This window comes from Globicephala melas, chromosome 3 (genome assembly GCF_963455315.2).
Source record: "Globicephala melas chromosome 3, mGloMel1.2, whole genome shotgun sequence".
In the NCBI taxonomy this organism is placed as follows: Eukaryota; Metazoa; Chordata; class Mammalia; order Artiodactyla; family Delphinidae; genus Globicephala; species Globicephala melas.
The window spans coordinates 157,726,495-157,754,394 of NC_083316.1; the positions used below are offsets into that span (position 1 = coordinate 157,726,495).

Below are 27,900 nucleotides of genomic sequence, written 5' to 3' on the forward strand. Positions count from 1 at the left end.
CGTCACCCTCAAGGATGCCTGCCTGCCCTCCAAACTAAGGCAGGGCCCCAGGACATCTCTCCTGGATCCCATAGCTTCCCTCACAGCATGTACCAAAGCCATATTTTACCCTCATTTGCCAACTTCATTAGAGAGGCAGTAAAACTGCTTACGAGAAGGGGTGTGCTCACAAGTGTCAGGAAAAGATCCCTTTGTGGCAATTGTATTCAACCCTTTCAAGGACTGACATAGCTATCACGGCACAACTGTGGGTGGGGAAGGGCCTCCCACATTACTTTGTTAGCTCTTGCATAGTTTGAACTTTTTTTTTCATCCAGCTTACATCACTTTTAAAAACTTACTGGGTTTTTTAAACTAATTTATAAAAAGTTGAAAGAGGAGGTGCTCTCATCAGGAGATGCCCTACCGGCTTTCAAAGTCTCACACATGCCCACCCACAGCGTTGGTTAGACGTTAAGTAATAGAGGCCTTCTTCCACCAGGCAAGATGTGTGTCCTGATTTCACACGAAAAGAAAAGCCAAGTGTGCAGGCCAAGACTACTCTTGAGGGCATACTATCACAGCTTGTTAGCCCCTCCTTCCCAGCCAGGGGCATGGTGGGGGACCCAGGATAGTAGGGTTGGGGGTGGAGGAGGCCTCTGCCCCATGAGGTCATTTCTACTTTCTAGCCCTTGGCTGTTTAAGTGAAAATGATGAGCTGAGAAACCACATGCAATAAACAAGAAGGAGCAGCCAACAAAATCTCTTAAAATCTCAGAAATGTTCAATAAACATTTGCAGAACGAGAAAATAAATAACAACGAAAAGGAGCCAGCAGCTCTCTTTTTCCCCTCATGTTAGTCAGGTTCAGGGTGTATGTGTCTCCAGACAAGTCACATGTCTTGAAGGCAGGCCAGTCCCAGCAGCTGTGCACTTCACCCTCCCCCAACGAGTCCCCCACACCCTCACTGGACAGCTCCTGCCCTCAGAGAGCCCTTCAGGCCTCAATCACTTCTCAATCCTGGCTCCCTTCCCAGACCAGCTGCCCAGAGTCCTGGTTCCTCTCCTCAGCTCACAGGAGCCGCTTCACCAGCTGGCCAGAGCATCCACACCAGCCATGCCATCGAGCGCCAACAGCTGGGAACTTGGGCTCATCCCCAGAAAGGTCTGGTGGGCTTGGTGGCCAACAGGAAAACCCAGGGCTTCCAGGGGCTTTTGGCGGAGGTGGCTCGATCCCAGCCCTGGCTGCCAGACAGACAATGCCAGCCTGTCCACTCGACAGAAAAACACACGCTGGCTGCCTGCCCTGGGGTGTTTCCAGAAGAGAAATTTAATCTAATTTACATACTTCTAGGTACATCGATAACCAAAATGTGGCCACTGAAAAAAGTTAAAAGGTCAATCAGCTCCCGGTTTCTAGCTGGCCCAGGACTGCAAAATAAAAAGATCCACGTTCCTTATTCTCTACACAAAATGCGGTTTTAAAAAAGTGGAAAGGTCTAGGGAGCTATACATAGAAAGCAACAGTGAAAAGAGGGAGGGGAGTGAGGGTGGGGAAGGAGAGTCCCACCCCCACCCCCTCCCAGGCCCTGGAGCCCCCAAGGCTCTGGGGGCCTTGACATGGCAGGAGGCAGCTGTCAGCTCTGAGCTCTTCCCAGCTGGGAAGGCCCCTCTTGTGGGGGTGGCCAACAAGGATTTCCGTGGCATTGTGGGCTCAGTGGGGGGGGCTCCCAGGCCCCAGCAGCGGGCCACAGAGGGAGTGTGGCTTCCCCTGAGCAAGCACCGTGGCATGATGTGGTTGTCGTTCGACCCGGGAACTGGAGGGCTGGGGCAGATTCCCGGGTCTCACGAGGTACGTTGAGTGCGTGCGTGCGTGCGTGTGTGTGTGAGAGGATATTCATAGGGGCAAGAGGGAACCAGGACAGGGGTCCTTGGGGTCTTTGCAAGTGGCCACGGATGGCAAACATAGGCTGCCTGGCTGTTAGACGTGGGAGAACGCTGGCCTTCCTCCCTTGTGAACAGAATGGCTGCCACCAGAGACCTGGCAGCTGCCCCTGCTGAACTGGGTGGGCAGGTGGGTGTGGGCTGAAGGAAGATGCCCTGTGTGTGGCCCCAGAGTCCTCAGGCTGGGGGAAGCATGGCTAGCTGGCTTCCAGTGCCCCGGATGTAGTGTGCCCGGCTCCTGAAAGGTGCCGGTTTGAGGTTTTGGCTTGCTCCTTTGGAAACGGAAAAGAAAGAGGGAGGAGAGGGAGGAGGAGACTGCGGAGGAAGAGGAGATAGAGGTGGCACGAGAGGGGATCTGGAATGCTTTTGTGTTAGGGCGCCTCTGCTGCCGCTGTCTGTGCCTGTGGGGCCTGGGGCTCCTCGGGCGGAGGGTCCGCTTTGGAGAAATTCATCTCCAGGATGTGCCGCTGTAAGTGCCGCACCCACTCCTCCTGGATGGAGAGGGGCCCCTGGAATTCCACTTCACAGAACCTGTAGGGGGGGAACAGAGAGAAGGAGAAGTGGCCACTGCAGTGAGGAGAGGTGGAAGCATAGCCCTGGCCACACCCTGAGCATCAGGCACACCTACTGCTACTCAGAGTCAACAAAGTAAGCCCAGGATTTGACAGAAGGGGGACCCAGAAGCTAGATGTTCTCCCATGTACAGCTACCTCTACCCATCATGGGGTCACGGTAGGGTCCCCTGGAGACCCCTGTCTCTATGCTCAGGGCAGTCTGCTGGCTCAGGGACTGGGTATGGGCCATCCAGCTTCCCAAGCACCTTTGCCAGCTGACTGAAGCATGTGCTCTGAAATGGGAGAGGACATAGAGAAGCAGATCCGACCCCACCAGGCCCCAGGAGAGAATGATGGGAGCCAGGGAAAGGGGGTTGGGCACTAACTCCTACCCATCCAACTCACTAGCTCCTCATCCTCTCGGCCCCAAGGGAGGCCTCACAGCATAGGGGCCCAGAACCCAAGCTCATGGCTCCGAGACTTAGGTTCCAATCCTACCTCTGACTTGGCCTGTGTGGCCTGAGGCAGGCACATCACATCTCAGACTCTGTTTCCTGGCCTCTGATGTACACATGGACTTTGGTAAGAATGAACTGAGACCTATTTTTTTCTTAATCCGGCAAATACTTGCCAAGTGCTTACCATGCGCCAGGCACAGTTCGAATGCTTTATACTCAACTCTTTTAATCCTCATAACAAATCTATTAGGTAGGTCTGTTATCAACCCCGTTTTATAGGTGGGAATATTGAGGCACGCAGCAGGAAATCCTTGCTCACGGTCACTAAGCTGGGGTCAGAGCTGGCAACTGAACTCAGGTCTTGTTGACTATAAAGCTCAAGGTCTCAGCCTGATGCTCTGTGGTGCTGCTGTCTGTGAGGAGCCCTTAACCTGGGTCCAGCCACAGCCCAGGGCAGTCCTTGAGGCTACATCTCCTGCCTCCACCAGCCCAAGTCCTGTTCAGAGGCTCTGGAGGGCCAAGCCCTGGGCGGGTAGTCTCTCTCCCTCCCTCCCCTGCGGGCTGCATACCTGCACTTGAGGGTGTAGATGTTGCCAACGAACTTGACGAGTGATGTCTGGGGGGGCCGGGGCACCAGGGAGGGGACTGGCCGGACCCGGGGCGGAGGCTGCCGCACCTCCTCCAGCTTCTGGTGCAGGTCATTGGCCTCCTCACCACCCCGGGCCGCAGAGGAATCTGGAGGGCGGGCTTGTCGGCGCTCAAATTCTGAGGCGGGGAAAGGTGGGGAGAGGGACAGGAGATGAGCCAGAGGGCAAGTCCCCTGAGGAAGTTCCTGCCTTCAGCGAGCAAGGGGCAAATGCTGTGGGGAATTTTAAGTCAGGACAACAGATGACTGGACACCTCCTGGACCTCGGGACAGGTGGGATGAAGGATGGATGACTGAACGGGAGGGCAAACTGGGAAAGCGACTTAAGGGCAGATGCACAGCAGAGAACCCAGGGGGCATCCAGGGGAACCCCAGCAGGTGGCAGCACATGACCCTCCTCCACCAGCACTCACTGTTGATGTTCTGCCGTTGGTGCTCCTCAGCCTTCATAGTGCCTGGCGGGCTGGCTGCCAGAGGCCGCTCACCACTGTCAGCTGCCCGGCCAGCCTCGAGCCCTGGCTCACACCCGGCACTGCGGCCCACCACGGCCAGGCCCCCGGGTGCCAGCCCCAGGGGCGGCCGCTTGTCGCCATCGCGGCCATGGCCGGCACTGCGAAACTTCTTGGTGAAGGGACGGCCGCCCTGGATGTAGCTGCGGTAGGCGCCCACCTTCTGGGGCCGGTGCTTGATCCACTCACTCAGTGTCTCGATGGGTGAGCCGTTCACACACCACTCGGTCACGCCGAACTGCCGCAGGTGCGCCCGTGCATGACTGGCCAGAGCCTTGCGGTTTTCGAAGTAAAGGCCACACAGCTCGCAGCAGGCCTCAGTGGCTGCAGGCAGAGGGGGTGCTGCTGAGCCCCAGCCCAAAGGGAGCAAGGGTACCCAGAAGGCGCTGCCCAGGTCGGGAGCCAGTCCCGCCTCCCACTGGGGCCTTGACCCCCACTGGGGATAAGTGTGTGCACGGCATTGCCCAGCCCTACAGGCCCTGGCAGATGCCCTCCCAGGACCCTGCCAACCACTGCTTACAGGAGTGGGAGGTCTTCTCATGGAGGGTCTTTGCCTTGAAGGGCAGTTCAGTCTGGATGTAGGTCTTGGCCTTAACCTCTGCTGGGAGGAGGCGGTCCTCCTGCAGGGGCCGCTTGGCTGCCACTGAGCCCAGGTAGCTGGTGGCTGAAGGCTTGGCACCAGTGATGGGTGCCAGGCTGAGCTCGCGGGGAACCTGGGCTGGCCCAGCTCCTGGTTTGCCTGGCCGGCCAGCCATTGGCGCCAGCGGCAAAGGGGCCTGCATGGGCCCAGGGGCCACCGTGAGGGGCCCGTCCTCAGCCAAGGCAGGGGCCAGGTCTCCGGCCGGCGGCTCCTTCTTGATGAGGCATGGTTTGGATTTCTTCTTGAGGATCTCCCGCAGCGTGTCGATGGGTGAGCCGTTGACAGACCACTCGGTCACACCCATCTGCCGCAGGTGCGAGCGTGCATGGCTCGACAGGCCCTTTCGGTTCTCGAAGAACTCGCCACAGAACTCACAGCGGATGTCACGTACTGGCTCTGCCCGGGACGCTGCAGGGGGTCGGGGCAGGGGGAGGAGAAGGAGGTGGTGGCTGTTGGCAGGAAGCCTCCAAGCTCAAGGTCAGTGTTAAGTGCCCTGCTGTCCCATCCATGCAGCCCCAGACCTGAATGACCCGCTCCTTCATCTGCCTCCAGAGGCCCTTGTGTACATCATCCAGCCCTTCTGCTTGTTCTGTAACCTCAAATTCTAGCTGCCTTCATGATGACTCCCTATGACATTGTGAAGTATCAAGGAACAAGCACTCCCTGGATCCTGGGCTCAGACGCAAGCTTGGCTGTGACCCCCTGTGCGATGCTGGGCAAGCCACTTGCCCTGAGTCTCAGTTTCCTCCTCTGCAAAATGGAGATGGAAACCACCTCCCTGTGTTACTGGGGCGGTGGGACCCTAAAGCGGGAGCAATTCAAAGCACGTGGTATAAAGCAGACGTGAAATGCATGTGAGCACTAAGGCAGAGGCCTGGGCCATCCTCACCTGCTCGGCACACAGCAGCTAAGTGACAGTTTGAGAGGGAAGTGCACTTGCTTGTTATAATAGGGATGTTACAGCTACTGCATACAGAGCTTTAAGCGTTAAAGCTAAGTGCTTTACACCACTTAAAAAAACCCTGTTACAGAGTTGGGACCATGCTGATCTCCATCTTCCAAAAGAGGCAACTGCCCAAGGTCATATACTGCTAGACTCTGGAGCAGCCGAGACCTTAACTTGAACTCCAAATGTCAAGCACTTAGTGACCAGGAATATGAGAAAGACACCCATTTCCAATACTCATATACTCTTGCCCATGGCAGACATCACCAATTGATCCCTAGGAATCTGGATGGTAGCCACTACCAATGGATTAAAGATGGTACAGAGATAAAATCTTTTTGCCATTGCCTAATGACACAATTCTGCCGCCCTCACAGGAATGAAGAATAATCAAGAAGCAGCTCAGTTGGGGGTCTGCATAGCAGGAACACACAGCTAGCCCCTTGTCCTTTGGACCTGCGTACTTCCCTTCCATTGCAACCCTGGGTGTTCTGGGTATCCCCGAGGGAAGTGTGGGGGAAGACTGTTCTCCCTGTCCTGCCCCAGGGTCACACTTACACAGGTTCAAGGGGGTCATGTCTTCCCGAGGTGCCACCCAGGGACCCTCGGATGGGTGCGGCTCCCCATGAAGGGCCCCCGGCAGCATCTCCCGCTTGATCTCCACCCGCATTTGTTCAGGCTTCAGCTTCTTGGGCAGGGAGGGTGAGGAGAGGCCTGGGAACATCTTCCGGGCCGTGGGAGGAGAAGAGGCAGTCGGTGAGTGGCCCAGGGGGCTGCCTGGTGGCGGTGGCAACTTCTTGGCCAGGGGTGAGAGATGAAGGTCCGCGGGGCTGCGGGCTTCCAGTGAGCTGCCAGGACCTCCGCTGCCCACCACCTTGGCCAGGGCTTTTGGGCTAGGCCCTGACGGGTTGGGGTGTCCACCAGGCCGGGACTGGGTCCGTCTCTTGAGGATCTCCCGCAGCGTGTCGATGGGTGAGCCGTTGACGTACCACTCGGTCACGCCCATCTGCCGCAGGTGCGAGCGTGCATGGCTCGACAGGCCCTTTCGGTTCTCGAAGAACTCGCCACAGAACTCGCAGCGGATGTCACGTGCCGGCTCTGGGCCTGAAGCTGCAGCAGGAGAAAGGGGCAGTTAGCACCGTGGGCACTGTTAGCACAGTCACCTGTGGGTCTCCTGGTCGGCTGGGCGTGGACAGCAGCACGTCCAGGGGCTGGGGTGGTGGTGGAGGGCAAGTGCAAGTGAGGGAACTGAGGAGCAGGGCGGGGGGGCCAGACACCCGGCAGGAGCACAGGGAGGCTCTAGAGAGCGCATGGGCCCTTGGTCCTGGCAGAAAAGGACAGAACCAAGACTCGACGGCTCTGCGGGTCCTAACGAGGATGGGGGCAGGAAGTGGTTGGTAGCCCTGCCATCCAGACCAGGGGCAACCATGGGCACCTTCCACACCAAAAGGCAGCACCCCACCCTTGGCCTTCATTCTCAAGGAAAGTCTCAGTCATGGAGGTCAAAGGCCAAGAGAGAAGGCCTAGCAGCCGACTGCCGACAAGATCTCTGGGCAGAACCGGTCCACTGCTAAGGGCCCCTGTCCACTCCCTGCCCCAGCAGGGAGGGAGTAGGGATGGGGCTGTGACCCCCACCCTGGGAGGGGCTCCAGGGCCCGCAGGGAGGAGGGGGCGGCTGAAGCGAGAACCTACAGAGGTTGAGAGGAGACGGCTCCACATCAGAGGCCCAGAAAATGCCAGCGGCTGCGGCGGCTGAGAGGTCCTGCTTCCCCCAGGGGCTGGCCATACCCTCGGCCTTCAGCTTGGCCTTCGTGGCCGGCGGTGGGGGGGGGAGCAAGGAGAGGGCCGCAGAGGCGGGAGGAGGCCGCCCCAGCAGGGCCAGGGTGCCACGCCCGGGTGGGAGGCGGATCTGGACGCCGTCCCTCCTGATGAGCCCGTGGAGCACGTCTATGGGGGATCCCTTGGCGTCCGGGTCGCTGACGCCCAGGTGGCGCAGGTGGGCGCGGGCGTGGCTGGACAGGCCCTTGCGGGTCTCAAACCAGGCACCGCACAGCTGGCAGTCCAGCTCTCTGCCCCCGTCACTATCTAAAGCTGCGGAGACAAAACACAGGGGGGTTCACGGCCGCCACCTTGGCCGGCCCTGGGGGACTGAGGCGGGAGGGCCTGGTGTGATTCTCGGCTGCCCAGGCTGCTGGAGGTCCAAGACTCGTGCCACAGATTTAAGAGGTTTTGGGAAGCAGAAAGTCCTGTTCTGTGCCTAGCCCTCTGGCATCAAGGTGAGTGTAGAGAGCGTAAGGATGTGCAGTACAGAGGCAGTGGCCAAATTCCAATGGCACAGTCTGATGTTTCCAAGCCTTCTTCCCAGGGACCTCAGCTATGGAGCTGTGCAAGGTGTGGGGCGGGTCCAAAGCAGGGGCCCACAGGCTGCTGGGCATCATACAGCCAAGGGCACACCTGCTCAGAACGCTGCTCCTGGAAGCACAGCAGACAGTGGAAGCAGCTTCATCGGAATGTGAGGTGCAACTGGGGTGCCCTGTTGGGCAGGGTGCCAGACCCTAGGCTCACCCCCAGACTCTCATGACCACAAATGTGTGGGAAGGCCTAACTTCCTAAGGGATGCCCTTGTTAAACCTGCTCACGCCTGGGAGTTTCTTTGCCATGCTCACAGGCAGCCCAGGAGGTACAGCTCCATCCCTGGGCACAGAGGTACCTCTGCAAAGGACACCAGGAGCAGGAGGATGTGAAGGCAGGGCCAACCATGGGACCTCCTGTCAGGTGGACCACTTGTCTACCTGCAGGACCCAAGGTGCCCCACGGGAGCCCTGGTTACCTTCACTGCCCCAACCCTCAGGCCCAGAGAAAGCCAAAAGCTGCCCCTAAGTGGTGAGGATGACCCTGGCAGACTCAGTAGCCACAGCCAGGCTTCCAGGGGTTAGAAAATCGAAGTGAAATGGGAGACAGATAATATGCAGCATGGCTGGCCCAACAGGAGACGCAGCACCTTGATTAACACACTCTGGCCCAGTCGACTCAGGACACAGGCGCTGCAGTCCCCATTGCCCCCACCCTAAGCCCTGCAGCCCAACCTGAGGCCCTGCCCCTCCCAGCGCCAGGACCTCCCTCGGCTCCCAGGACCCGCACTCACTGAGGTTCAGGGGCCCCTCGTCCTCAGACTGGGGCCACTGTGCCTTTGGGGAGGCCGGCCGGGGGCTCAGGGACAGCTGGGGGCTCTTGTCCTCAGGATTCTTGGGGGTAGGGGAGCCCGCCAGGGCCAGTGATGCCTTCTTGAGCAGTGGGGAGCTGGGCGGGTGGGCCAGGCCCTTGGCCGAGAAGCCGGGAGGTGACTTGATGGCCTTGTTGACAGCAGGGGCATCGAGGGGCTTGGCCAGGGCGAGCAGGCCGGGTCGTGGGGCTCCAGCAACCATTTCCTTCGGCGAGCTGGACTTCTTAGTCAGGCCCGGGGGCAGCCCAAGGGGTGTGTCGGGCAGGCCCTTCTGCTTCACGAGCTCGTAGAGGAGGTCGATGGGGGCACCGCTGCTCTCCGACTCAGCCACCCCAAGCTGCCGCAGGTGGGAGCGCGCGTGGCTGGACAGGCCCTTGCGTGTCTCAAAGCAGGCACCACAGACCTCGCAGGTGGTCAGGCTCTGGGCTGGAAGGTGAGATGGAGGCCAGGAGAGCTAGCTGTGAGGCTGCACAATCTCTGTTCTCCCACTTCTCCTCCCCTTGGGGCCCCACTCACCCAGGCTCTTGCAAGTGTTTTGCTTCTGTCAACACCTCCCACCCTTAAAATGACCCTAATGAGGCAGGAATTAGCCTGTTCAGTTTGCAAATAAGGAAACTGAGTCTCAGAGAGGGGAAGAGTTGTGCCCAAAGGCACACAGCAGGAGCTGAGCGCTTCTGTGGTTCAGCCAGTGGAACGCCTTTCGGATCTCTAACGTACCAGGGTGCCCTGGCAGCAGGTTTTCACACAGATGCTGACCTGCCAGACGAAAGCTAAGGCCTAGCCACCATCTGCAGCTTAATTCATGCCCCAAACGCTAGGCTGGAGGCCTCAGCCGTGGTCTCTGTGGTGCCCTGCCTGCACCCTCTTCTGCAGAGCCCTTACCGCTGCCTATCTGCTTCTCTGCCTCCCTGCTCCCCAACTTCAGTGACTCCCAAGGACAAGAGCCAGGTCTGTTTTGCATCTCTCACATCCCTAGGGTCCAGCACAGTGCCTGTCATTACTCAATAATGACCTGAGAATCAATGGACAAACAAGGCAGTTTCATGCAGAAGATCACATAGCTATCAGCAATCAAAGTCAGCAAATGAACTGGGTCTGGGTGTGAGCTCTGGATGAACATGCCCACTGCTTCTCCGGATGCCCCTCCCTTGACCAGGGCTCAAGGCCATGCATGCCTGTGACAGCAAAAGCTCAAGAGAGAAGATAGCTGGGTGTCTCCTTGGTGCCATGAGAGGCCAGAGAGAAAGCTGTGGCCAACCTGGGGCCCCACATTAACTCCCGGGCCCCACATTAACTACCAGGCCCAAGAGCTCCCTGTGAGTGTGACCAGCCTGGCCGGCACCCTTGCCTCCTGCGCCACTCACCCTTAAGGTCTGGCAGCTCCTGCTTACTGCCATGAGGAACCTCTGCAGCCACTTTGCTGCTCAGCCGATTGGCCACCTGCTCCAGGGGCCCAGGGACAGGCAGGCTCTTCTTGGGGAGCAGGGGGGAGCCCAAGTCCATGGCCACCATTGCGTTTTCCTCAGAACCCAAGCCTGTGAGGTTGGGAAGACAGGCTCAGCCCAGGCAAGGTGTGGGCTGTCTACCCCTGTAAGGACTGAGGGCCAGGGGTACATTGGTGGTGGTGGTGGGAGCCTTCTTCCTCATCTTTGGTGCCTGCTCTCACTTTGGAATGCAGCTCACCCCATGAAAGCTGAGGCTCCGTCCATAACCCCGAGCACCAATATGACGCAGGGATGTCAAGGCTGCCAACTGACAGCAGAGACTAGGAATGGCTTCCACCTACCAGAACACGGACAGGTCAGGGGACGCAGTGCTAGTCTGAGCCAAGACTCCCACCTTAGCAGATCTCAGAGAAAATATCTCTCTGGGCAGAGAGATCTCTCTGGGCTCCTCTCTGTGGAGGGAAGCATCTATCAGTCTTGGGGGCGGGTAGGTGGCAGTCAGAAGGGGAATTCAGTAAGACAAGGCCAGGGTCAGAGGCCAGAGAGGCAATGCAGAGGCAGGGAGCTCAGGACATGAAGAAGGCTCCAGGGAACTTGTGGGGAATCTCCACCAGACAAGACAGCTGGGGCTGGGGTTGCAGAGACAACTGGGGATCCTGGGGTGGTCTTATCACAAGCTAAGCCCTAGGTGGGGTAAGGTAAGAACTAGGATCCTGGACCAGCAGGGGACCTTACTGGGGACAGAGAGAATAGGAATCACAGAACTTTATAGGAAGCCTCTGAGGCATCCATCAGGCCAGGAAGCTTCTCCGGGTGAGGCGTATAGGAGGACAGATAGTCAAAGGTGAGTTTTCAGGGTCTAATTTTGCAGAAAAAGGGACTTGAGAAGCCTCCTGAGTCCCGGGCTTAGGATTCAGAGCATGGAGAGAGCGCTGAGAATGAAGGAACTGTGTGTCAGACGGGACCCTGAAGGTGCTCAGTGTTGTTAATAGGAGGGCAGGCAGGCAGGTCCCTGACTCAGTTTGACTCCTACAGAGGCAAGGAGACGTAGGTGGTCGGGGGATGCACCGGGGCACGGGACGCCGAGGACTTTGTCAAAGCCTCCGGGTGGAGTGGGCGCGTCTGTCAGATGGGGCAGGGCCCTTGTCAAGGCTGAAGTGACTTGGAGTGGGTTTCCGCGCGGGAGGTACAGGGACTGTGTTAAGAGACGATCCAGAGGCTCCAAAGGGTTCAGGGGGCATCTGTCAGATGGGGTGAGGGTTCCGCGAAGTGACGGCAGAGAGTGTTTCTGAAGCCCAGGACCCTGCGAGCCGCGACGGGAGGCCCGGGGTCCCCGCGACTGGAGAGCCTGGGGGGAGGGGAAGTCCCGGAGACTGGATGGCGGGCGTCGGGGCGGCGGCGGCGGCGGCGGCGGCGGCAGGGGGCGAGCGGGGCGCCAACTCTGCCCTCCCCGCACCCTCCCCGGCGCGGGCTCTTACCCGGCGCGGGCGCGGGCCCGGGCCCCGGCTCCGGCTCGGCCTTGGGCCCGTCCCGCGGCGGCAGCGGCGGCGGCGGGGGTGGGGGCGGCGGCGGCGGCGGCGGCGGCGCGGGGAGAGCCGCGGGGCCCGGGCTCTGGGGGCCCAGCGGGGGCGCCCCTGCGGGCGCGCGCTCCCGGGCGCCCCCCGCGCGCGGCCCCGCCGCCGCCTTGCTCTCCGCTTTTGTCACTCGGCACTGGGCGGTGGAGGCGGCCATCTTGGCTCCGGCGCACGCGGAGCGGCCGCCCCAGGCGGGAGCAGCCGAGCGCCGAGCGCCGCCGCCGCGGAGTCCGCTCCGCTCCGCCCCGTCCCTAGGGGCGCGCCCAGGGCGGCCGGCCGAGCGTCGAGCACAGCGAACGAAACCCTTGTCCCCGCCAGGCTGGAGGGGAGCTTGCGGACACACGCACGCATTGCTACGAGCGGCTGCCAACTGCTGCCCCAGCCCAGGTCTCGGCGGACCGGGACACTCTTTCCCCACCCCGGACATCCCTAAAACTACTATAGGAATCCTCCGGCCACACGCATCCGCCTGAACAGCATCCAGGCTCCTAGAGCCCGACGGGCGGAGCTAGGACCTGCCCCGGGACCCTGTTCCATTCCCTTCCTTGCACGTCTCCCCTCTGGCTCGGGAATCCTGGAAGACACCTGATCCCCAACTAGGAGGATCCCCCCGACACCATCCTGGTGTCCAACTGTCCCCCGACGGCGCTGTCCGGCAATCCTGCGGAACTCCCCACAAGAACGGCACCACATTTCAAGCACAACCCCCTTCTCCCTCCCTAAAACTAAACGGATTGCCCCCAGCTGTTATTTGACAGCTGGGTGGAGCCAGCATCTGACCGTTGCCCCGCCCCCAAACTGGCCACGGCTCCCTACCGCCAGCTTAGGGAGGCATGGGAGAGGCTTCTAAGGATAGCCACTTTGCAGGGTCGGTGCCCAGACCGAGCCCTAATCCTGGACATCTTTCCTCAGGCAAGGTTTCCGGGATCTTCTCAACCACTCCTTAATGCCCTCACCCCCAGCGTGTTCACTGAAAGACTGATCATAGCTTCCCCCCATGTACAGGGCCAGTGCAGTACCAGGCTGACTCCTACGTCTTACTGACTTGGCCAGTTCCCTCAGCACTAACTAGGGGCTGGTACATTGGTCTTCTGGTGGAAACAGCTTAGCCAGAGCTGAACCTGGCTGCTGGATGCAGGCTGCCATTCTTGGGGTGCCTGGCCCAGGTGCCGGGTAAAGGGCGTAAGCTTGACATTCAGGCCTCTGCTGGAGTGACAGAGAAAGAAGGGGGCAGTGCTGGAGACTACAGACTGCTTCCTGTGCTCCCCAGCCATCTTCAGAGCAAGCTGCACCTCCTAGCCACCACTGAAACACCACAAACCTAGCCAGGTATGTGAGCTGAATGCCTAGGGGATAGCCTTCACAAAGGCAAGAAGCCTGAGGTCACATCCCCACTCTGCCTCTCCCCGAAGTGTGACCTCAACCAACAACTATCCTCTCTCTGTCCACTATCCACCATCAAATCTCCTCCTTCTCCAAAGAGGAGAGGGGGCTTTGATAGCCCCCCTCTTCCCTTTGCAGACCCTCAAGTGCCCTTCACTGGTAAGGAGGCTTGTGGATGGGTCCAGCAAAGCCCAGAGTACAGAACTAGGTAGGACCCTGGAAACTCCAGGTAGGAGAAACAGAGATGAAAGCCTCAGCCCCAGGCAGCCCCTGGACAATTCCCTTGTTCAGGCACCTTCTCCATTCCTCAGAGCCCACCGTCTCTTCACTGCTGAGTTTTCTGCTTTGAGGTTCAATAAAGTCTCCCACAAAGTCAGGCTTTGTAAGGCTGGGTCCTTCACCTTTCCACTGCCTCCACGGTGTCCAGCCCCAGGCTCCTTCACCAAAATATTACTTCTGGATTTCCCAAGCCATCCTACACTGGAGAAACCACCGAACATGGTGTGCATAAGTCTAGCTCTGCTGCTTTGTGGCTGTGGCAAAGCAGAGGACCCCCAGTTTCCTCATCCATAAAACAGGAACACAACAATCCTCAGCTCCACAGAATTGTTTTCAGGTGTGAGATGAAACCCTGATACACAGCAAGAACTCATTTACGGGAGGGGTTATCAATGCTGCTGGACACAGTAGGCACCATTGAAAATCTAGAATGTAGACTCCTGATCCGCACTGTCCAACTGGATCACCATTAACCTTGTGCTAGCTGCATTTCAAGTGCTCAGAAGCCATATGTGGCCACTGGTGACCCTGTAGAACAGTACCGTTGTCTAGAGAGATTTCCATCATCTCAGAAAGTTCCACCAGACAGTGCCGTGCTAGATAAAAGATATCATTAACAGAAAGGATTCTGGAGCCTACGCTTCCTGGGCTTTCAAATCCCAGCTCCACATGCTTTCAGCTGTATGACCTCAGGCATGTTAATTGAACTCTCTGGGCCTCAGTTTCCAAATCTGTAAAATGGGGATAATAACACCTGCCTTTAAAGGATTGTTGTGAGAAAAAAAAAAAAAAAGAAGGATTGTTGTGAGGATGTAAATGAGTCCACATTTGTGAAGTGCTTAGGACAGGATCTGGCTCCTAGTAAAGAGCTCAATAAGCCTATGTTAAAATCACTGTCAGGCAGGGCAGGCAGGAACTGGATCTAGAAGGAGCCCTGGCCCAGCCCCTGAGTAAAACAGCAATGACCCCTAAGTGGCAGGACAGTTGTTGACCTACTTTGTAAAGTGACTTGAAACACTTCCAGGAAAGCAGAGTGGCTGCCCCCTCCCACTCCTCCATCCCTCCGGGCCCCTGGGAAGGGTCAGGGCTCTGGCCCTACCTGCCCCTTCTCCCCTTACCATCTCCGTAGGCTGGCCCAGGGTCCTCAGCCCAGGTGGGTGGGAAGGGCACTGTAAGAGGTAAGCGGGGCCGGCGGGAGGTCAGGAAGCCACTAGGCGGCACCCCAGGTTCACGACACAGGGGGCTGGGGGGCCGCTCAGCAGCTGAGGTGGCCAGCAGCTCTTGCAGGATGTTGATGGGTGAGACAGTGAGCTCCCAGTTGGTGATACCAAAGTCACGCAGGTGGGCCCGGGCGTGGCTGGAGAGGCCGGCACGAGTGTCAAAGCCGGCCCCGCAGAAGTCACAGCGCATCAGGCTGAAGGTGCTTGGGTCGAAGTTAGCCACTGCAGAGAGAGAGAGGACATGGACTGCCTGGCTGGGGGTGGGGGTGGGGACAGCCCCAGCTTTCCCCATTCCCGGGGCTGCTCATCCTCAGCGGATCACACAGTGCCGTTCCTCACCCTGGATGCCTCCCTCGTCCTTTGCTGTTCATGCTCCTGCCTGTATAGCTCACTCCAAGAAGTCTTCTCTTCTTGACCTTCCATTTTCTCCCCTTGCATAGCTCAAAGCATCAGGGACCCCACCTTCAGAAATACTTCTCCAGGGTGGATTTGCAATCATTTGGGTGAGTTTGGGTATTTGATTAATACCCTCTTTCGTCTAGAGCTCATATCTATACACCCCAGTGTTATAAATTACATCTTTGCTGAATGAAGAAATGGACAAATGGATGGGACACCTTCCTCTGGGAGTCTGCTTGGATCCCCCAGGCAGAGTCAGGGAGCTTCTCTTGGCTTCCCCAAACTCCTGGTTCCCCGAGCTTCCCCCATCACAGCCCTGGTCACTTAACATTGTAACTGCCTGGTTTTGTGGCTGTCTGTCCCCTGCCCCTTCCCCACAGTGCCCATACACACACACTCTCAAACACCATACCAGCACCTCCCCACGTAGGCTCCATGTCTGCCAGCATCAGAACCACCCAGGGCACTGGTGTTGGAGACAGACCCCCGAAATCAGAACCTTGGTGCCTGGGAATCTGCATACACCACAGGCAGCCCAAGGGGTTCTAAAGTCAGCCAGGGTCCCACCACTCCTGTTACTGGGCTGTGCACTCCAGGAGGGCAGGGACTGCTGTTCCGTTCACTGTTGTGTTCCCAAGTGCCCAGAACAGAGGGGACCTAACTCAATAAATATTTGTTGAATGAAGGAATCAATGAAATTCCGTGCCTGGGGCTGACTTCCCTGCCCATACTCCTTCTTCCAGCTGTTGGAAGGGCCAGGGCATTGGGGTGTCCCCGCACCTCCTCCAATGTGGTGACCTTTGCCTCAGCTCCCAGGTCTTCTGAGAGGGGAGGCCCTGACTTCACCCTGCTTGGCACTACGGGAGGATTTAGAGTGAGGGTTGGTTGGTTCAGAACTCAGCTGCCCAGCTGTGCATCTCCCAGGTGTTGGAGGGAGGTGGGTGCCGGAGTGAAGCTGCCCTACCTTTTTTCTTCTTCTTCTGGAAGGAGAACCTGCGCTCGATAGCCTTCACCTCCTCGGCGGAGATGAAATGCCGCACGTTGTAGCTGACGCCCACGCGGTTCAGGTGGCCCCGAACGTGGTTGGCCAAGCCGATGCCATTGTGGAAGCGATCTGGGCAGTAGGGGCATTTCCGCTCCTCATGCTTCAGTGCCTCTGCTGGGTCCCCATCCAGGAATGTGTCCAGCCCCAGAGGGCCACCCAGTGGTGTGTCCAGGAGCAGGAAGTCCAGGGGGTGGCCACCCCCCAGCCCCAGCTCCTCAGGCTGCAGCCTCGGGGGGGCCCTGGCTGCCGCAGCCATGACTTGCGGCCCGAGCTTCGCCACCAGAACGACCGGCACCATCCCACAGAGTTGCTGCTGCTGTGCCCCTGAGGCTTCAGCTGTCTGCAGGGCTTCTCGGAATGTCCGCTTGAGCTCCAGGGCTGACTGCGGGATGAGGCCGGGGGTGGCTGACGATGCAAAGACCCCATTTTCGGGGGAAAAGTCCATTTCCGAGGCCAGCAGTATGTCCTCCTCCTCGTCCTCTTCGCTCCAAGGGTGCCTCTGGTCCCCCAGTTGGGCTGAGAGCCCCTGTGGGTGGACAGCACTCTTGCTTCTACTGGCCTGTAAGGAGTAGGGGGCAGATGCTAGTGACGAGGGAAAGGCTGGCCTTCCCTGAGGCCTCTGGCTCGAGCCATGTGGGAGTGGCTTTAACAGTGGGCAATCCCTCATGCCCAGCTGCTGGCAGCCAGGGCCAAAGGACAGGCTGGGGTCGTATCCAGCAGGGTTCCCCTGCCACATGGGGGCCAAGAGCGGCTCAGCTTTGCCAAAGTAGTCAGTGGCATCAGAGAATCGGGCATAAGCATCCTGGCTGGTGCCGGGCCGGCTGGCAGGGTCCTCCTCAAAAGCCTCACCATCCTCCTCCCAGTTGGCATGCACAAGCCTCACGTGCTCCCTGAGCAGGCTCTCGCTGGGCGCGGGGAAGCCACAGAAAACGCAGGCACTGAGGCCCAAGGAATCTCCGTAGGGTTGATAGGTGAGGGAGGTGGCATCGGGGCTTGGGCTGCCAGCCCTGCTGCCACCCCCGAAGGGCTCCTTTGCAGCCTGGCCTTGTGGCTCACGCATGTGCAGCTTGGCATGCTGCACAAAGGCCTTGGAGGAATTGGTGCCAAAGACGCACTTGGGGCACTGCAGCCGTGCCTCCCGGCCCTCGTCACCTGGGACCTGCTTCAGCTTCTGGATCTCCTCGATAATCTTCTCCCGGGAGGCCTGGTGCAGCTGCCGGTGCTGCTCAAGGGCGCCAGGGTCAGCGAAGGCCCAGCCACACTCGCCACAGGCCAGGGGGGCCAACTCGGCGGGGGGCTCTTGGCCCGGGGCTCGGCGGTGCTGGCTCATGTGCTCCAGAAGGTGCTCCTTCTGCTTGAAGTAGATGCTGCACTCGATGCACGGGAACACGGCTGGCTCGTCGTCCTCATCCTCGTCTGGGCTGGCCACCCCCTCGGCCACTTCCTCCAGCAGTTCACACAGATAGGGCCTCGTCCGGACGGGGGCGAGCAGTGGCTGCAGCCGCTCCACAGATGCCTCTGAGTTCACCGTCCAGGTCTGTGTGGCCACCTCTGAGGCCGACCTGGGCAGGCTCCACTCGGACGGCTGGGCCAGGCCCTCCAGGTCTGCCAGGTGTTCTCCGGTGCCCACCACTGGCACATTCAACGTCTTAGTGGTATCTTCTACCGGCACGAGCACCGTCCGGAAGGAGGTGAGGGGTGGCAGCTGGGGCGGCAGGTCCAGGTGCAGCGCTGCATCCTGGAGTGGGGCCTGTTCTTCTGGGTCTTGGAGCCAGTCGAACCTGGGGCGGCCCCGGGGGACCTTCTCCAAGAGCTTTGATTCACCCTGATGGTACAAGAACCTTCTAGAGCCCTCGAGCTCAGCGTGGGGCTTCACGGTTCTTATAATGACCGAGTCCTCGAACCTCCGCTCAGATGGGATGCCCTCCCCGGCCTCCTGAACCATGGGGTGCTCCCAGGGCCCCCGGCCATCGGGGGGGCCAGGGAAGTGGCCCAGGGGATGGGGTGGTGGGGAGCCCGGCTGGAAGTCCAGGCTGCCTCCATCCCAGCAGCTGCAAGGAAGTGCCAATGGGGACAGGTTAGCTGTGGGCCTCAGTTTCCCTTCCTTGGGCAGGGGAGGGGGTCCCAGGCAGTCTGAGACAGGCTCCAGAGACCCAGCCTGAGGGCTGCCTCAGAGGGGCTTGCGTGTTGGGGTGTGGGTCGGGAGGTAGAGGGAGTACATGTGGACCCTTCCAGGGCCGTTGGGTCAAACGCTGGATTTAGCTCCCAGGGAACACCTGTGTATGTAGCCCAGCCCCGCTGCATGTGGTGGTGGGGGGAGTGTGCAGAGACCACAGCGGGGATCACAAGTAGTGTCCCCAAGTCTGGTGGCACAGTCAACTCTCATCTGTCCCCTGGGAGGGTCCAAGGCTCCGACCTATGCTTCAGGCTGCTTTTTTGTCTTGGTCCTCCCCAAATCGGGGTGATCTAGTTTGTTTAGCCTCATCTTTCCAGCAAATTTGGTGAAACTCTGCAGCATAAACAACTCAAGCAAATTTAGCTTCCTCCCTGCATCTCCCCTCCTAGAAGGGCAGAGTCAGGAGAGGTGCAAAGTCCCTGCTCAGCCTGTGGCCCCAGTGACCCTGACCTCCTTTGGAGGAGAGGGGAGGTAAGGCAACCTCACTGAGCCTCAGTTTTCCAATCCTAAAAATGGGGATGAGTCCCAAGAACCAGGAGCTTCTGTGCCCTTATGCAATGACTAAGGGAGCCTTCTCATACCCATAATCAAAGAAAACCTAACACACTGCAGGTGCTTATTCAAATGGGGACCTTGACCCCATGAAGTGTAGCGTGAGGATGACACAACTCAAGGCTGGGAAACGCTTCACTTGGCCTGCTGCCTGATTCCCAGTAAGCCCATGACCACTGTGGGTTCTTATTATGACTGTTCCTGATCAATCCCCCTCATTTTCAAGATCTTGCCTCCACAAGGGGCTGTGGATCACACCCACGGAACAGATGCGGAAACAGGTTCCACTGAGAGGCTGAGCGGAAATCACAGGGTTACCTCTCTAAGCCCCATCAGTGACATGCAATGTTAATGGGACCATTCCCCCCAGGGTTATGGCAAAGACTCAGTGGGGTAAACCTGCGCTGAGGGCCTAGTACGCAGCAAGCGCTAAATAACTGAGAGCTATTATTAATCCCAATATGGATGTTATTACATATTAGCACCCCCAAGCCATTTAATAAAAGGCTGCTGCCATCAGCATTGCTGTCAATTCCTGCTCCTACCCAACGTCCCTTGGGTCCTCGAGGTGAGGTTGTGAGATGTATCTTAGGGACTCCATTTACCGATGAGGAAACTGAGACTCAGAGAAGCCGAACATTATTCTAAGGATCACCTGGCAGAGACAGGACTCCAAGGGTCCAACCTCCAGGCTCCTGGCCCACTGGCCCTGCTCTTGGCAGGGATAATGAGAGTTGACTGTCTGTGTTAATCCCAATCCTCCCTCCACCCCCTACAAATGCCCAGGGGCTTGCCTGCAGGGAGCCACCTCCTCCTGCCTGGCCTCCAGATTCCCTCCTATCCCCTTCTCACTCTTGGGGGCTTCTCTCAGGCCTAGGCATGTCCTGCTTGCCCCCCTGCCCTCCCTGAGGTCAGGGCCAGCGTGGCACTCACCAGCTGCTGATCCGATGGGTGGCGGAGGTGGCACGGGGGAGGGCTTCGCTGAGGCCAGGATGGGGCTGCCCGTCTGCAACAGAGAGGGGAGACCCTGAGGGGCTGGGGTCCCCCTGGCTGGGGCCCTTCACAGCACCCCAGCTCTGGAAGCCCTGCCGGGCACCTCGGAAGGGCCCGACTGGCTCCCCACTCCTCTCCCCTGAGAGGCCTTTGGCCTCTGTACTCCTGAGCCTTGAAAGGGGTTTCTTTGGAGGAGTCCCCTTTGCTTTCCTAGGGGACCACCAGGGCTTGCTGCCTTCAACCCTTCTCTCTTTGCCCCCATCTGGCAGCCAGGGTGATTTTTGTTTAAGTCACACCCTGGTAAAATCTCACCTGGCTTCTCATCATACCTACAATAAAAGCCAGATTCCCGACCACCACCTACAAGGCCCCGTGAGGTCGGACCTCTGCAGGTCTTTCCAGCCTCACCTCCCTCTCCTCCTTACCCCTCACTCACTCTGCCCAGACTCCTCGTGAAGCCTCAAACCCACCTAACTCTTTCTGACCTCAGGGCCTTTGCACCAGCTATTCCCTCTGCCTGGAGAGCCCTTCCCTGGCCACCTGCTAAACTGAGCCCCTACGATTTTCTCTCTCATTACCTGTTTTTTTTTTTTTTTTCTTAGCACTCTCTGAAATTGCCTGTGTCCCCTGCTAGCACATAAGCTGCCCCACCCCCACCCCAGGGCCTCATTCACTGCAGCACCTCAGTGCCCGGCACACGGCAGGTGCTCAACCAATACTCGCCAGATGAAGAATGAGGAGCCCTCTAGTCTGAGCTGCAGAGGGCCCGTCCCTGCCTCCTGCCTCCCAGAACCCCTTCCAGGCCTACATGGTAGAATCACATGCCCTCCTAGGAACCCTCACACAGATAGAGCCAACTCTCCATTATCCGCCTGTGGAGCCAATGCCTGGAGCGACCACAGGAATCCTGGCCTGTGCCTCCTCTGCCTGCCGCACCCGCCTGCCGCAGGCGAGCATGCCAATCGGGGCACAGGCCAATTGCGTGGGCCAAGGTTAACACACTGGGGGAACTTGTGCCCCATCCAGAGCCCAACAGATGCGATTGCTGGATTAGCTTCAATTTGAGGATGGTCCAGAAAGAGGGCTAGTGCCGGGGTTTGTACTTTTTCAAATCCCCTACTGTCCAATTTGCCCGGGAAATTGAGAGCTGACTGTCAGAGGCCAAAAAATTAAGAGCTGTTGAGGGTAGAGGGTAGGGGTCAGCAAGTTGTGATACTGCCAGGGGTCTTTCTGCTGAGTCTGAGAGAAGGGTTGTGACTGTCATGTGGCCTCTGGAAGGTGAAGGTGGTGATGGGGATACAGAAATTTGCATCATCTAGAACAGTTTCTCAACCTTGGTGCTACTCACATTTGGGGCCAAATCATTCTCTGTGGTGGGGGGCACACTGTGTATTGTAGGATGTTCAGTAGCATCCCTGGCCTCACCCCCAGATGCCAGTAGCCACCCCCCGCCCTGACCCTTGGCCCTGCAGTCATGACAACCAAAAATGTCCTCAGACATTGCCAAAGTGTCCCTTGGGGCAGAATCGCCTCCATTTGAGAAGCTCTGGGGTAGACTGATGGGGAGCAGGGCCAGGTCGGAGTGTGCTCGGATGAAAGGGCTGCTGTCAGGGTGGGAGGATGGAGCGGGTGGAGCGTTGCAGAGGGTGGGAGGATTGGGAAATCAAGGCCTGGACCAGCTAAGGGAGTGAGACCCCAAGAAATGGGTCTCTTGAGAACACAAGAATCACAGACATGAGTTCTCAGGAGAGGGCAACCATTTCACAGGCAACGAGCCCCAGCACAGGCTAGAGGTGCAAGTCTGAGGGTCCGGGTGTCCTGATTCTGAGATTCTGGGACCCCAAGCTCCTGAGATTCCGAGTGTCCCAGATTCGATGATTCTGCGATTGCCGTTGTCTAAGAATTCCACGAGCCAGGGGGCCGTATTGGCCTCTTTGTTTGAGCGGCTCCAGTGAAGCTCCTATTTTTAGTGGCAGCAACTTTGGAGGAAGCAGACCCAGCAGGGCCCCGTGTCCGAGACACTTGGGGGCTGGGGGCTCATCCAGAGGCCTCCACAGCCGGTGGGGGTCCAGACAAGGCACCTTGGATGCAGCCCCCGGCAGTGGCCATGCCGAGGGGCCCTCATTGGCTCCTGCCATTTGGGGTCCCCGAGGGGCTTTGAAAATGAGAGACTGAAAATGAAGAGCGTGTCCGTGAGCAGCTTGAACCCCAAGCCAGGCAGCTTGGCAGAGTGGCCAAGAATCTAGACATTGGAGTCAGACAGATCCAGTTCCAGCCCAAGAGGGAACCTGAAGGGCATGCCTTTCCCGCTCCAAGCCTGTTTCCTCCTCAATATAATGGGAACAGCTACGGCCCCAGTCTCGAAGGGCCAGTGACCGATGCCAAGGAAGATCACAGAGTAAATGCTCGATCCAGAGAGTCGGCGGTGGAGGGAAGGAAGGGAGATGGGTGTGCCCGGGGCGGGGTTCAGGGCTGGCTGAGACATGTCCCAGGTTGGAAGCTGGAGGCTTGACCGGGAGCCTCAGGCCCACTCACTCCATGCTCTGATTTCCTCCTCAGCCTGGGGCCCCACGAGGGCAGAAATGACGCGTTGTTCATCCCCTAGCCCCCTGGTCCCAATGCCAGGCATGCGCCAGACTCTTCAGCAATCCATGCGGACCATCTCAGCCCCACAAGCTTTGGGTGCACCCAGGAGGCCAACCAGAGAGGCCAGACTGTGGGTGAGGGGCTGCAGGGAGGCTGTAGGAGCTCCAGGCCAACAGCCATAACGGAGGACAGAGAAGGCAGGGGATTCATCCGTGTCTAGGTGGAGTTTGGAGGTAGCCACTCCAGGGGTGCTCTTGAGGGGCTCCAAGGACTAGGTGGGCATGAGGGAGGGCCCAGGCTTCTGCATGGAACAGCAGCCCCAGAGGCTGTTCCTATTTATAGGCATCACAAGACTCCTAGGGCAGGTGCCTGCTTCAGGGAAGGCGGGGTGGAACGGGCTGAGAGGGCAGCGGGGGGAGACACTGTGTCCGACGCCCAGGCCCTCCTCCAGCTTCCAGGCCGCGACCCTACTCCAAGTCAAGCCACCCTTGCCCCATGACCCATGTGCTCAGGGACACCAGTAAGGGTGGACCTCACCCCCCTCAGCAGCCACATTCCCCTCCTCCCCAGGCACATGCACTGGACCCTGGATGATTCCCCAGGGGGAGTGAGGACATACCTACCCACCTACCTACCTTCTTCTCTCCAGACCTGGGACCTCTGCCAGGTACAGCAGAGCGCCCAGTTTCTCAGAACCAGACTCAGAGAGGGCCCCAGGACCCAGAGCCTGTTCCGCAGGGCTCCCACAAAGTCAAAGTCCTGGGCCTGTCTTGGCCAGCCGCATGACCTGGGACACGGTCCTGCCTCTCTTTGGGCCTGAGTTACTAATGGTTTGGAGGAGGGGATTGCTAAGGTTCTCTGAGCAGGGGTCTCACCCCCTCATCCCCTTCAGGTGCCACCAGTCACATCCACGCCATTGCATGTGTGGAGCCCCCTGCTTAGATGTCTCCTGCCTCTTTGTCTGACTCAATGTTCCTCATCCAGGACTCCTGGGTGTCCCCCAGCTTGGGCTTCGCCCATTGCAACCTCAGTGACTGTGTCCTAGCACCTGGTGGCTGCTCTGTCTGTCTGACCCCAGATGGCAGGGTCCAGTGGGGGCGGGGATGGTGTGTACACTTGGTCGCTGTGCACCAGTGACCCTTAAGAGGTGCTCTGTAAATATCTGAGTGTCATGAGCATTGCCAAGGTGAACTGGGGCAGGTCAAGGATGCCCTGACACAGGGTGGTGGTTAAGGACGAGGGCTGTCAGGTTACTGCCTAGCTGTGGGCCCTTGGGCAACTTACTTGACACCTCAGATGGGGTCTGAGTTTCTCCATCTCTAACATGGGATAATAATAACCGAGGCTACCCCAAAGGGTTTTTTTGAGAATGACATGAGATGATCACATAAAGGGCTTGGTGTGTAGGAAACCCCTGACAGAGTGCTTGGAGATTCCTGGAAACCAAGGCCTTTAGAGCAGGCCAAGGAGATGAAGGGAGGCATGTAGTACATCAGCCTGTACTGCACTCACCACTCTTCACCTACACCAGGCTCCTGCCTGGCCCTTGAACATGCCAGGCTCCTCCTCACCACAGGGCCTTTGCACCTGCTGTTCCCTCTCCCTGGCTTGCCCTTCCCACCATTCATTCCATGCTCCACTCAAATTCTACCCCTTCAGGGAGGCTTTCCCAGGTTCCCCAGGCATGATCCTGGCACTCTGTTTAATACCTTCACAGCACCTGTCACTACCTGCCCGTATGTTATTTTTATAGTTGCTTGTTGTCTGTCTCCCCTACTAGAATGGCAGGTCCCTGAGGGCAGAAACTTTTGCCACTTTTGTTTACAGCTGTATCTCCAGCACCTAGAACAGAGCCTGGCACATAGTAGTTGCTGAGTATTCAATGAAGGAATAACAAATCTTGAGGTGGGGACAGTGTGAGATTCCCTTTTGCTGGGAAACCGAGGCATAAAGGGGTGGCTGTCATCCCTGACTACCCAGTCTCTCCCTAACCACTAGAGGGCATAAGCTGTTTGGGACCAATGGCTCAGGAGCAGGACTCACCAAGACAGTGCAGCAAGAGGGAACTGGGATAGACTGATGGGAATGGGGTATGCCCATAGGGAACAAGTGGGCTCAGGGAGGGGAGTTAGGGGTGCTAAGCTGGGCACCTGGACCCAATTAGTACGCTCAGAGAAGGAAGCCAGGCAGACCTGAGTCAAGTCCCAGCTCCTTGTCACCCACTGGGGGGCCTTGGTCAGGTCATTAGCTCCCAGGACCTCTGTTTTCACAACTGTAAAATGGGAAACTAAGCATAATGCAGAGGCTCTGAACCCAGGCAGAATCAGAATTCCAACTCCGCCCCTGCCGGGCTGGGTGACTTGGCCCTCCCGGAGCCTCGGGGACCTGGCTGGATGCTCCTCCAGGGCCACAGGGCCCACCCTCTTACCAGAAATGCCACCTCTGCCATCCAGAATGTCTCGAGGGCCTTCCTTGGTGACAGGCAAGTAATGGGTGGACCGGAAGATGCAACCTTCCCCCTCAGCAACCTCAGCCCCACCTTCGATGTCCTCCCTCGGCGCTGGGCCAGGCAGTCTCTCGGGGCCTCGAGGACGATCCGGGGCGGCCAGGCCGCCTGCCGGGGGCCCATCCATAGATGCTCTCTGCTTGGCTCCACTCAGCTGCCCGCCTGGCTCAGTGAGGCATTGTAGGTCTGGGGGCAGAGAGACAGGTGCTTAGGGGAGGTAGGAAAGGCACGCAGTCTACCTCAGTTTCTCCTTCCTTGAAGCCCTAGTCCTCACCCTTGCAGCTCAGTGCCTCAGTTTACCTCCCAGCACAGGTGAGCAAGTACATGGTACTGAGGCCCTATCCTCACACATTGTATCCCAAAGGTCCCTAACCTCAGCATGCCTCAGTCTCCCCATCCATGACTCCTCTCTTTACACAGATCCTGCACTGCCTCAGTTTACCCCATTTTACAACATGCACACTCAGCCACCTTGTTTTCTTGCAGCATTAATCCTATCACTTCTAGATGGCTCCCTTCATTCATACACTGCTGCACTTTCCCCAATTGTGCCCTCACTTCCATGCACGTGCATATCCTGTGCGCATGCCTCAGCTCGAATCCCGAATCCCGGCCACTTCTACACTCTGATCCTATACACTGTCTCAAGTCCCCCCCCATCATTACCCCTGCACTTTTCTTGCTTCTGTTGCCTGTATCAGTTACCCCTGCACTTTTCCCACACTCCAATCCTCCTTCCACACACAACCTTAGGATTCTCCAGCATTAACCCCTTCACCCTCACACTCAGCCTCAAGTGACCCCAGCATTAAACCCCCTCGCTTTACCCCAACATTACCCCTCATGCATACCCAGCCTGGGTTCCTTCATCCCACCCTCCCAAGATCTCTTTAGTCTGAGGGCAAAAGGGAAGGATGGGGCTCCTGGTCCAGAAATGAGGACCCTGGGGAGGCTGTGGGGGTGGGGGCTGTCTTCTCCACCTATAAATACCTTCAAGGTAACGGCGGAAAGTGAAGGGCAGGAATGAGGCGCCCTCCCCAGGGAGATGGTGGGAGGCCGAGCCCAGGCAACCGGGGCGGGGCCGGGGCTCCAGGCCTGGCTGCAGGCGCTGCCCTCGGGGGCCTGGAGGCTCCCAGGGGGCCCGTCCGTGGACTGGCCGTTGTGGTGCGGGGTCCCTGCCCAGGCCCCAAGGAAGCACTTGCGGGTGCCCACCGGGTGGGCACTGCCCGCGGGGAACGGGCGGGACCGCAACTTCGGAGCACTTTGGCAGCGTGGGGAGGAGGGCTCCCTCCTGGACACCCCCGGGGGTCGCAGGGGTGGTGGCGGCGCCACGCCAGCGCACCCCTCGGGGCGCCAGGGTCCGGGAGATGCGCCCTCCGCCCGTGCACCTCGGGGCGGGAGACCCCGCGGGACGCGCCGAGGTAGGGGGGACACCTGCCCCAAGACCCCCGCTCCTCCCCACAACCTGTGCGGCCCCGCCCCCGACAAGGCCCCGCCCCTGCAGGCCCCGCCCCCGCCCCCCGCCCCGGGGGGTCCCGCCTGGCCCTGCCCGGCCCGGGCCTCCCCCTCCCCGTGCCGGCTCCGCCCCGCCCGCGGGCTCCCCAGGCCGGGCCGGGCCTCACCGGGGAAGCGGCGCCGCCGGCTGGGCGCCGGGGCTCGGAGCTCCCTTCTTTGGTGCGGCCGTCGCTGCCGCTACGGTCCTCGCCGCTCCCGGTGCCGGTGTCGCGGCCTCCGCAGCCGCCGCCGCCTCCACCGCTCGGGGGACATTGTCCCTTTAAATCGCTCCCCCCGCCGCCCCGCCCCCCCGGCGCGCCGTCGTGACCTCAGTGCGACAGCCCCGCCGCGCCGCCATGATGGGGAGGTCCGGGGGCACTCCCTCCCCCCGACCCCCGCCTAATCCACCTCGGTGGGGGGGCAGCTAGCAGCCGCGCCGCCATGTTGGGAGTGGCCAGTCGGGTGGCCCTTAAAGGGCCCGCGCGGCCTGAGAGTCCAGGGAGAGGCTCTGTTACCATGACAACATTCTTGTCCTCCTGCCCTCAATGGCACTTCATCACCCCACTGGTTCTTCCAATGCTAGGACTGCTAATAGCACCAGAAGAGTGGGGAGGGGGCAGGGAAGTTCCCCCGTGGGTCATTCATAGGTCATTATTGAGGACTCCACATGGCGAATCCTTAGCCTTCAGTCCCCTGCTCCCAATCAGCTACGTTCCAACCACAAGCTCATTCCCTACTTCCTCATTATGCACAGTGAACTTCAGTACCTCCATGCCCCTAGAGCTGCCCTAGGTCCCCAGAGTAAGACCCCCTTCTCCACCCAACCCCCAGGTTCACAGTCACTAGGACTACCCTATAATGCGCACATAATAGGACTGCTGCTTCGCCCACCCACCACCCATCCACATGTCCAACCACCCATCCATCTCCCCACCCATTCATCCACACATTCAGTGGATCAACCACTCATCTACCCAACCAGTCAACTAACCAACCACCTATCCACCCACTCCTCCAACCACCTGTCAATCCAACCATCCCTCCATCCAAATACCCACTCAAACCAACCATTAACCTCCCATCTACATACTCATCCATCCACTACCCAAGTAAATACCTACTTATCCAAACAACCAAGCAAGCATCCACCCATCTCTACACATAATCCTTTCACCCAGTCACCCAGTCACCCATTCACCCAACCATCAATTGCATGTTTGTTTGTCTTCTCCAGTAGAGGGTAAGTTCCGTGAGAACAGGAGTCTGTCTATCTAGTATATTATTGTTTCCCCACTGCTCAACTCAAGAGTCTCAGGAGACCTCAACAAGTGTACATGCAATACATATAA

At 58.8% G+C, this 27,900-nt stretch overlaps 1 protein-coding gene across 7 annotated transcripts; it reads right to left on the reverse strand.

The window, feature by feature from the left end:
- Positions 1-1,286: 1,286 nt before the first annotated feature.
- WIZ (WIZ zinc finger) lies at positions 1,287-26,835 on the reverse strand. 7 transcript variants are annotated; one of them, XM_030880300.2, is made up of 13 exons: positions 26,680-26,835; positions 24,980-25,243; positions 19,906-19,978; positions 16,164-18,295; positions 14,699-15,022; positions 10,264-10,434; positions 8,822-9,325; positions 7,369-7,767; positions 6,235-6,786; positions 4,611-5,138; positions 3,995-4,414; positions 3,505-3,700; positions 1,287-2,454 (listed from the first exon to the last, which is right to left on the reverse strand). In XM_030880300.2, the coding sequence occupies exons 2-13, from the start codon at positions 25,182-25,184 to the stop codon at positions 2,295-2,297; spliced, it is 5,664 nt and encodes a 1,887-aa protein (XP_030736160.1). In that variant the 5' UTR covers positions 25,185-25,243; positions 26,680-26,835; the 3' UTR covers positions 1,287-2,294. The 7 variants fall into 7 exon arrangements, with proteins under 7 accessions (XP_030736160.1, XP_030736162.1, XP_030736163.1 ...); XM_030880302.2 differs by lacking the exon at positions 10,264-10,434; XM_030880303.2 differs by lacking the exons at positions 7,369-7,767; positions 10,264-10,434.
- Between the last annotated feature and the right edge of the window lie 1,065 nt (positions 26,836-27,900).

Bases quoted from the DNA above. Each gene is read 5' to 3' on its own strand.
- WIZ (XM_030880300.2), bottom strand. From the start codon at position 25,184: ATGGATGGGCCCCCGGCAGGCGGCCTGGCCGCCCCGGATCGTCCTCGA. The intron at 15,023-16,163 runs GTAGGGCAGCTT...CTCTCTCTGCAG, and splicing joins CCAGAAGAAGAAGAAAAAAG to TGGCTAACTTCGACCCAAGC. The intron at 2,455-3,504 runs GTATGCAGCCCG...CCCCCCCTACAG, and splicing joins ATCTACACCCTCAAGTGCAG to GTTCTGTGAAGTGGAATTCC.